Source organism: Somniosus microcephalus, chromosome 1, assembly GCF_052327205.1.
Source record: "Somniosus microcephalus isolate GS21.2 chromosome 1, FLI_Smic_1.0, whole genome shotgun sequence".
Classification (NCBI taxonomy): Eukaryota; Metazoa; Chordata; class Chondrichthyes; order Squaliformes; family Somniosidae; genus Somniosus; species Somniosus microcephalus.
In genome coordinates, this window is record NC_140987.1 from 393,850,533 (window position 1) to 393,861,245 (window position 10,713).

A 10,713-nucleotide genomic window follows, 5' to 3' on the forward strand; every position below is an offset into this window, starting at 1 on the left:
TGCCCAGAATTGGACCGCTACTCCAGTTGTGGCCAAACCAGTGTTTTATAAAGGTTCTTCATAACTTCCTTGCTTTTGTACTCTGCCTCTATTTATAAATGTAAGAAGTCACACAACACCAGGTTATAGTCCAACAGCTTTATTTGAAATCACAAGCTTTCGGAGCGCTGCTCCTTCTTCAGGTGAAGTGGAGAAAGAAGGAGCAGCGCTCCGAAAGCTTGTGATTTCAAATAAAGCTGTTGGACTATAACCTGGTGTTGTGACTTCTTACATTTGTCCACCCCAGTCCAACTCCGGCATCTCCACACCATGGCTTCTATTTATAAAGCCCAGGATCCTGTATGCTTTTTTTAAACTGCTTTCTCAACCTGCCCTGCCACCTTCAACAATTTGTGCACACATACTCCCAGGTCTCTCTGTTCATGCACCCCCTTTAAGATTGTACCCTTTTTAGTTTATATTTCCTCTCCTCGTTCTTCCTAACAAAATGTATCCCTTTGTACTTCTCAGCGTTAAACTTCATCGGCCACGTGTCCACCCATTCCACCAGCCTGTCTATATCCTCTTGAAGTCTATCCTTATCCTCCTCACTGATTGCAGATGACACAAAACTTGGAAGTATAGCAAATTTTGAAATAGTGCCCTGTACACCCAAGTCCAAATCATCAATATATATCAAGAAAAGCAGTGGTCCTACTACCGACCCCTGGGGAACACCACTGTGTACCTTCCTGCAGACCAAAAAACAACCGTTCACCAGCACACTCTCTGTCCTGTCACTTAGCTAATTTTGTATCCATGCTGCCACTGTCCCTTTTATTCCATGGGCTTCAACTTTGCTGGCAAGCCTATTATGTTGCACTATATCAAATGCCTTTTGGAAGTCCATGTACACCACATCAACCACATTGCCCTCATCAACGCTCTGCAACCTCATCAAAAAATTCAATCAAGTTAGTTAAACACTATTTGCCTTTAACAAATCCCATGCTGGCTTCCCTTAATTAATCCACACTTGTCCAAGTGTTTGTTAATTTTGTCCCGGATTATCGTTTCTAAAAGTATAGCCTAGATTTTGTGCTCCAGTCTCTGGAGTGGGTCTTGAACCCACAACCTTCTGACTCAAAGGCAAGAGTGCTACCCACTGAGCCATGGCTGACGCATGTTGTGGACTCTAGGGGAATCAAGGGATATAGGGATCAGGCGGGAAAGTAGAGCTGAGGTCTAAGATCCGCAATGATCTTATTGAATGGTGGAGCAGGCTCAAGGGGCCGTATGGCCTACTCCTGCACTTATGATATTATTACCTTTTGGCGAACTCATTAAGATATCCAGTTCCCTTACTGTTTCAGTGGCTCCAGCTTTTTCTCTGTCAAGTGAAAAGAGGGTGCTGCACCATTGGGGAATTAAACCTCAATCTTCAGTCTGGCTTTATATCAAAACTACAGGTAGACTACCCTTTATCCGGACTTCCGAAAACCGAAACCCTCTAAAAACCGAAGGTTTTTTCGTTCAGCGTAAGTCGTGCGTACGAACGAAAAAATCTTCGGTTTTTAGAGGGTTCCGGTTTCGGAAGTTCGGATAAAGGGTAAGTCGTGCGCACGACCCCCCCCCCCCCCCCGACAACCGCCAACCCCCCCGCGGGCGCCGACCCCGCCCCCGCGGGCCCCGACAACCGCCGACCCCGCCAGCCCCGACAACCGGCGACCCCCCCCCCCGCGGGCCCCGACAACCGCCGACACCGCCGGCCCCGACCCCCGCCGACCCCCCCCCCCCCCCCCGCGGACCCCGCCGGCCCCGACAACCGCCGAGGCCCCGCCAACCGCCGACCACCCCGCCGGCCCCGACCCCCGCCGACCTTACGCTGAGCGTCAGCGTAAGTCGTGCGCACGACCCCCCGCCGACCCACCTTCCGAAATCCGAAATTCTCCTTTATCCGAAACTCGGCTGGTCCCGAGGTTTTCGGATAAAGGATAGTCTACCTGTATATTGTAGCTTAAACCAAAAATCCTCTCGGGCAAATAGTTAACATTAAAAAAAAAACACTGGTCATTGCTATTTGTGTGACCTAGCTGTGCACAAATTGGTTGCCACATTCACCTACAAAACAACAGTGACTACACTTCAAGAGTAATTTATTGGCTGTGAAGTGTCTTGAGATATTCTGAGGATATGAAAGGTGCTATGTAAATGCAAGTTTGTTCGTTCTTGAGGCAATTGGTTTCACTTAATTAAGAGAAAATGCTGGAAATACTCAGCAGGTCAGGCAGCATCTGTCAAGAGAAACAGTTAACATAGAAAAATAGGAGCAGGAGTAGGCCATTTGGCCCTTCGAGCCTGCTCCGCCATTAGAGGATCAGCCATGATCATACTATCTCAATACCATATTCCCACTCTCTCCCCATACCCCTTGATGCCTTTTGTGTCCAGAAATCTATCTATCTCCTTCTTAAATATATTCAGTGACTTGGTCTCCACAGCTGTCTGTGGTAGAGAATTCCACAGGTTCACCACCCTCTGAGTGAAGAAATTTCTCCTCATCTCAGTCCTAAATGTCCTACCCTGTATCCTGAGACTCTGACCCCTCAGCCAGGGGAAACATCCTCCCTGCATCCAGTCTGTCTAGCCCTGTCAGAATTTTATACGTTTCCACGAGATCCCCTCTCATTCTTCTAAACTCTAGTGTATACAGGCCTAGTTGACCCAATCTCTCCTCATACGACAGTCTTGCCATCCCAGGAATCAGTCTGGTGAACCTTTGCTGCACTCCCTCTATGGCAAGTATATCCTTTCTTAGGTAAGGAGACCAAAACTGCACGCAGTACTCCAGGTGTGGTCTCACCAAGGCCCTGCATAACTGTAATAAGACATCCTTGCTCCTGTACTCAAATCTTCTTGCAATGAAGGCCAACATACCATTTGCCTTCCTAACTGCTTGCTGCACCTGCATGTTTGCTTTCAGTGACTGGTGTACAAGGACACCCAGGTCCCTTTTGTACATCAACATTTCCCAATCTATCACCATTTAAATAATACTCTGCCTTTCTCTTTTTCCTACCGAAGTGGGTAACTTTACATTTATCCACGTTATACTGCATCTGCCATGTATTTGCCCACTCAGTCAACTTGTCTAAATCGTCTTGAAGCCTCTTTGCATCCTCCTCACAACTCGCAATCCCACCTAGTTTCGTGTCATCAGCAAACTTGGAAATATTACATTTGGTTCCCTCATTCAAATCATTGATATATAGTGTGAATAGTAGGGGCCCAAACACTGATCCCTGCGGTACCCCACTAGTCACCGCCTGCCATCCCGAAAAAGACCCATTTATTCCTACTCTCAGTTTCCTGTCTGAACCGATTTTCAATCCATGCCAGTATATTACCCCCAATCCCATGTGCTTTAATTTTGCACACTATCCTTGTATGTAGGACTTTATCAAAGGCCTTCTGAAAATCCAAATACACTACATCCCTTGTCTATTCTACCAATTACATCCTCAAACTCCAGTAGGTTTGTCAAACACAATTTCCCTTTCATAAATTCATGTTGACTTTGTCTAATCCTGTTGATATTTACTAAGTGTCCTGTTATCACATCCTTTTATAATAGACTCTAGCATTTTCCCTACTACTGATGTTAGGCTAACTGGTCTATAGTTCCCTGTTTTCTCTCGCCCTCCTTTTTTAAATAGTGGTGTTACATTTGCCACCTTCCAATCTGCAGGAACTGTTCCATAATCTAGAATTTTGGAAGATGACAACCAATGCATCCTCTAGTTCCATGGCTTACCTCTTTTAGTACTCTGGGATGCAGATTATCAGGCCCCAGGGATTTATTGGCTTTCAGTCCCATTAATTTCTCCAGCACTTTATTTTACAAATACTAATTTCCTTTAATTCCTCCTTCTCACTAGACCCTTGGTTCCCTAGCATTTCTGGGAAGTTATTTGTGTCCTCTTCCGTGAAGACAGAACCAAAGTATTTTTTAATTGCTCTGCCATTTCCTTGTTCCCCATTATAAATTCTCCCATTTCTGACTGTAAGGGACCTACATTTGTCTTCACTAATCTTTTTCTTTTTACATACTTGTAGAAGCTTTTATAATCCACTTTTATGTTCCTTGCAAGTTTACTCTCATACTCTCTTCTCCTCTTCATCAATCTCTTGGTCCTTTCTTGCTGAACTCTAAACTGCTCCCAATCCTCAGGCTTGCTACTTTTTCTGGCAACTTTATATGACTCCTCTTTGGATCGAATACTATCCTTAATTTCTTTTGTTAGCCATGGCTGGGCCACTTTTCCTTTAGTGTTTTTGTGCCAGAAAGGAAGGTATAATTGTTGCAATTCATGCATTTGTTCCTTAAATGTTAGCCATTGCCTATCCACCATCATGCTTTTTAATGAAGCTCCCCAATCCATCATGGCCAACCCGCCCCTCATACCTTCGTAGTTTCCTTTGTTTAAATTTAGGACCCTAGTTTCAGATTGGACTTCTTCACTTTCCATCTTAATGAAGAATTCTATCATGTTATGGTCACTCTTCCCTAAAGGACCCCACACAAGATTATTAATTAACCCCTTCTCATTGCACAATACCCAATCCCTAGTTGGTTCCTCAACGTACTGGCCTAAAAAAAACATCTCGTACACACTCCAGGAATTAATTCTCCACAGTGGTATTGCTAATTTGGTTTGGCCAGTCTATATGTAGATTAACATCACCCATGATTACTGTAGTACCCTTGTTACATGCATCTCTAATTTCCTGTTTGATGCCATCCCCTACATTACCACTACTGTTTGGAGGCTTATAGACAAATCCCACCAAAGTTTTCTGCCCCTTGGTGCTTCTTGGCTCCACCCAGACTGATTCTACATTATTTTCTGAGCGAATATCCTTTCTCACTATTGCTCTGATTTCACCCTTTACTAACAACGCCACCCCACCTCTTTCCTTTTTGCCTGTCCTTCCTAAATATCGAATATCCTTGGATATTCAGCTCCCAGCCTTGGTCATCCTGCCGCCATGTCTCTGTAATCGCAATTATATCGTATCCGTTTACATCTATTTGCGCTGTTAATTCGTCTACCTTATTATGAATGCTTTGTGCATTCAGATATAATGCCTTTAGATTTGTCTTTTTAACATTTTTAGACATCTTAATTTTTTTTGTACTATGGCCCTATTTGCCTTATTACCGTTTTTTTTTTCTTACCCGGACCCTATTTGTTAGTGCACTGCTTTGTTTGTAACCTCTGTCCCTTCCTGACGCAATCTGGTTATCCTTACCCCAATCACTTTCCAGCACTGCTTCCTTGTCTTTTCTCTTTAGCATTCTAGATTTCTCTTCACCGGACCCTTTTCCCCCCCCCCCCCCCCCCCCCCCTCCCCTTATTTAGTTTAAAGCCCTATCTACCTCCCTAGTTATTCAATTCGCTAAAACTCTGGTCCCAGCATGGTTCAGGTATAGTCCGTCCCAATGGAATAGCTCTCTTTCCCCAGTACTGGTGCCAGTGCCCCACAAATCGGATACCCACTTCTCCCACACCAATCTTTGAGCCACGCATTCATCTCCCTGATCCTATTGACCCTATGCCAATTTGCTCGTGGCTCCAGTAATAATCCAGAGATTATGACCTTTGTGGTTCTTCTTTTTAATTTAGTCCCTAGCTGCTCAAACTTTCTCAGCAGAGCCTCTTTCTTTGTCTTACCTATGTCGTTGGTACCTACGTGGACCATGACAACTGGATCCTCCCACTCCAAGTTCTTCTCTAGCCTGGAGGTGATGTCCTTTACCCTGGCACCTGGTAGGCAACATAGCCTTCGGGACTCTCGCTCCTGGCTACAGAGAACAGTGTCTATCCCCCTAACTATACTGTCGCCTACTACAACCACCTTCCTTTTTACTACCCCCCCCACTTGAACAGCTTCCTGTACCAAGGTGCCGTGGTCAGTTTGCTCTTCCTCCCTGCAGTCCCCGCACTTATCCACAAGGGTTGCAAGAACCTCAAACCTATTGGACAAGTGCAGGGGCTCAGGCTCCTGCATTACTACCTCCTGGATCCCTGTACCTGCCTCACTCGCTGTCACACCCTCCTGTCCCTGACCACGTGTCAATTCTAAAGTATTTAATCTAAGGGGTGTGGCTGCCTCCTGGAGCAAAAGGTCCAGGTAACTTTCTCCCTCCCTGATGTCTCGCAATGTCTGCAGCTCGGACTCCAGCTCCTCAACTTGGAGCCGAAGTTCCTCAAGCCGTAGACACTTACTTACTGCAGATGTAGTCGCCCTGGACAAAAATGTCCACAAGCTCCCACATATTGCAGCAGCAACACATCTCCTGTTCTCCCATTATTTTACTTATTTAATTAATTTGTTTAGTGTTAATCAAATTATTTACCTCGTTTAGTTTATTAAATTAAGTTTAGTTTTTAAAATTTAGTTACATGCTGTATATTAACTTAAAACTTAGCCCACAGTCACTACCAATCACTTACCTGTGACGTCACACTGCCGTTTTCTCTTGTTGATGCAGGTCTGCTGCTGCTTTTATCCCCGCTCTCTGCTCCCGCTCAGGTCCACCACCGCGCTGCAGGAGAAGTTAGTAAAAGCGAGCACCTCCTTCCCACACTTACCAAACTCCCAGGTATTCACTCTGTGCCAAGCGGCACTCTGTGACAAACTGCACTCCAATCTCCCTTATTTATACTGCTGAGATTTGAGTCGGCTCTCTGGCAGTTGCAGGACCAGTTAATTAACTAACTAGCCCCACCCACTCTCCAGTGCATAGCCTGCCCAAGCCTGGAAGAAACTTAAAACTTAAAACAGTAAATTTAAGTTAAATGCTAATTGCAAGCACACAAGACTAGATTTTATCAAAAAGAGATTACCTTTAAGATTCACTTCCACACTTGCCAAACTCCCAGTTGTTCACTGTGTGCCAAGCTGCACTCCGTGTTAACATTTCAAGTTAATGACCTTTCGTTAGACTGTTTTGTTCAACCTGAAACGTTAATTCTGTTTCTCTCTCCACAGATGCTGTCTGACCTGCTGAGTATTTCCAGCATTTTCTCTCTTTCAGATTTCCAGCATCTGCACTATTTTGCTTTTGTATTAGTGGTTTCACTTAATATTTTTCAACTGTTCATTTTTATATTGTGTTCGGAGAACGATTGTCAGGGTGTATCTCCATCTAACCGTCTCCCTTCCTCAGACACTGCGTACCTAGGTTCATATGAAGAATGACTGCTTAGAGGGTTGTTGGCAGCAGTGGAACCAAAGCCCAGCAAGAGTCATTACTTTCAGGCAAGGATGGGAGAAAATTGAGGCCAAAGAAAGAAAACCACATACATCCAATGTTTTTTGTTGTTTTGACTCTCACTCTCTTCAGCAAATTGGTACTAACTGGAGGACAGAAACTGTTGCATGTGTGGTTTGGGAGCACTCAAGGGACAATGGTGGACATTTGTTCTGATGCACAGAATTTGTGGGTTCGCTTCCCCTGCCTGTTTTATCCACAGCTCCAAATTGATAGTCCAAGCTAAATGATAATTTTGGAAATTGTCTAGTTTGGATTGTCTGATTTACCCAAATATATTTACAAAATGCAATCAATTTTCTACAGATCTAATAGGCAAATGTTCTGATTGCAAGCCTAATTATTAATTTGCCATCTGTAAGTTAGTTATTACAGACTTGTTTAAAGACCAGGTTTTTTAGGTACATGAAGCAAACTAACATGTTTGAAGGAATTGGCATTTCACTTCAGGTATCTTGTATAATTTTTTTTTCCTGTCATCAACAGCTACGCTCTTTGCAAGTCTCCTTTTGAGGCCACCACCAAACTTAGTTGGGCGGCAAACCCAGAACGATCGACAACGTGCTGTGAATTTCATCTATGGCTTCCTATTAGGTGGAGACGATGACTAAATGTTGGGCATACTTCTGATATCTTCACTGCACTGTGACCATAGCTGCAAATGTTATGTTAAAGTGGTGATCGAATGATACACTTGCTCAGACCTGTTTTTTTTCAGTATTGATCTGAATGAAGATAGCTCCTTAACCCTTTCTCACCAAGTAGCTGAGAATGCTTGTCACATAATGACCCAGCATAACCATACATATTTCCAGCAACTGTACAAGCTCCTACCGATCTGAATTTTTATTACCAATTATTGTATAAAATTTTTCCAGCATTGCATCTAAAGTCTGTGTTTGCTCTCAGGTTAATGCAAGTTAGAGTGAGAATGGTTGTCTGAAATACTATGGCTGATGCATAAACTTTTATAAAATTGTCAAAATTCTAGGTGCTCCTAAACCTAATTAGACCTCCAAATATGCAGTCTATCTGCAGAGTTCATGCAAATGACACTACATATGTGTTGCAAAATTCTATTCCAAAAAGTGATGCAATAAGATTTATTTGCTTTTGCATATTTATTGAAGATTCGATTTGTGTTCTACAAATAGCATCTGTTTCGCCCGCAAGCTAATAGTGCAGCTATATCTTCTAGTTTCTGTATGATGAAGTCTAAGTAAACTCTGTCATGTAAAAGGAAAAGAGCAGTAGTGCCAATGCAACATTTGATTCCAAACCAGTTGTCGACCACAGGGCTCCAGATTCAGTAGATGGGAAATTCAAATTTAATTCAGCCTAATTGAATGACTTAATTTCTGCTGGAGTGCCCCACTTCCTGTTTGCCAATCAGAGTAACATTGCAGTGCCATAGACAAATCCTGCCCTTCAATCAGAGAAAAAAATGTTGTTTGAATTATAAGATGGGGGGAGTAGGGGAGGAAACTATATGCTACTTATTGTTTTTATTCAACTGGGATAGTTTAGGTTGAATCCATGTATCATTCGATCACTAGTAAAAAGCCATGTGATCAGTTTAGGCTGATGTATTGTTGCCAGATCCCAGCCATGGGGAGATGTGTGTGTGTGTGTATATATATTTAAAAAAACTATGGCAGTGTCCTTAAAGAAGAATTTATGTGTAGGACAGAGTACTTTCAATATAATGTATACTCCTAGGTAAGGTACAAAAATCATTTTTACATAAACAACCAGACCTCCCACTTCATATGAGATGTTTGTTAATGTCTATAGAGATGTCTTGTATTGGATCTCCACAAGAATACCAACACTACAAACCTTTTGAGTTGATTTTTTTTCTCCTCGAAACACATTACCTAGATGCGATGAATAGTGTAGTGCTTTTGTACACTTCCTTAAATTCAAGCCAAATTGTAATAAAAATTAACAGTTGAAAGATACAAGTCAGTAATTAGTCCAGATTACACGCCAGTTGAAATGAAATATAATCAAGCAGCTCAATTTCTGAATTCACTAGTACCAAGAAAAACAGAAGCAGTAGTTGTGAGAAACTTTGGGCTGATGTTTTTGCCAGCCAGTGCTGGTCATGGTAAATTGAGACAATTGATATCCATTGAAACCAGGAATAAAATGAAAATCCTTTAAATTCCTGTTCTTGAGTATATTGAACTATTGAAATGTCTTCATCTGTTGTTTAAAGGTTTTATCTTCACTGTTTTTATCACTGTAGTGTCACTTGTAACTCAGCAGACTTGATAAACTAAAGATAGGCCTAATCCAAAAGACCAGAAACAGGAAGTGTTCAGTCTCATTGGTGTAGAGGGCAGATAATTAGATAGCAAACTATGATTCACAATTGCTGTGTAATACACTACAATGTATATTTCAGTCTCTAGGTTATTTCATTATCTTAGTTAAAATTTCCGATTAAAATCAATTTAAATCTGTATCCAAATAGCATCATTTGTCATTTATTTAAAAATACATAATTCTGGTTTCTGTTATTTGGGCCTTTTGAGTTATCGGAAAAGTCCCTATTGTTAATTCTCATCTTTAAGCTCCTAAGATATAAGAAATTGTGATTCAGGGCGTATGTTCCTGTTTTGCACTACAACTATTGAGAGTATTCACTGTTTAGAATAGTGTTGATCCCATTGATGTCTTTGTGTGATTTCTGCAGTAGTATAGTTCAGGTCAGCCTGTTTTATGTTGCTTATAACCAGTTCATTTAGCAAATGGCGATGAGATTTGGCCAATTCCAACAATGCCATTTTTTAAATGGGACAAAAGGTAATGTGCAGTAATTGTGATATTTTGACACATCTAATATACGTACTGTTAAGTCTTTTTTGGGGAGAATTGGATTGTTAAACTGCTACTGTATTCTATGATATTACAACTGCTCCAAATGTTTCTTGTTAATTGTATTGCCAAACACAGCCCTGACCCATTCTTCATACTGTCTGCTTTGAGTAACAAAAAAGGGGCTTGTGTTCAATTCTGATATTCAATACAGGGAAGATCATTGAAACTCTACTGATTTTTTTTTTCTTCTTATTGCTCTGTATTTAAGATCAGATTTTTTTTTAAACTACATTAAAGTTTAAATTATTTATTCATACTAATGGCCCATCTGGAAGTGTAGTGTTTTGATGAAGTACTTTGACTGTATACTTTCCCATATATTGTACTGAGCACTTGCAGTACCAGTGGGTCACCACTCCGTTGTCTTGCATGTGTCCTAGGACTGGTTATTTGTTGACCTTTATGTGTAGATGTATTTGTTTCCATTTATATAGGCTACAAAGATCTCGCTGCCTTAAAATACTTTATTTTTAGTTAAAAGTGAAACGAGCAAGTCCTGCAGTCTATAT

General features: G+C 41.9%; 1 protein-coding gene across 6 annotated transcripts in view; it reads left to right on the forward strand.

The window, feature by feature from the left end:
• Positions 1–9,788, forward strand: part of ocrl (OCRL inositol polyphosphate-5-phosphatase) — a 138,261-nt gene extending 128,473 nt beyond the window's left edge. For all 6 annotated transcript variants that reach the window (XM_085997414.1, XM_085997421.1, XM_085997429.1 and 3 more), the window contains one exon: positions 7,805–9,788. In XM_085997414.1, the coding sequence (XP_085853540.1) occupies positions 7,805–7,929 (125 nt within the window). In that variant the 3' untranslated portion in view covers positions 7,930–9,788. The remainder of the gene's footprint in view (positions 1–7,804) is intronic.
• The last annotated feature ends 925 nt before the right edge of the window (positions 9,789–10,713 follow it).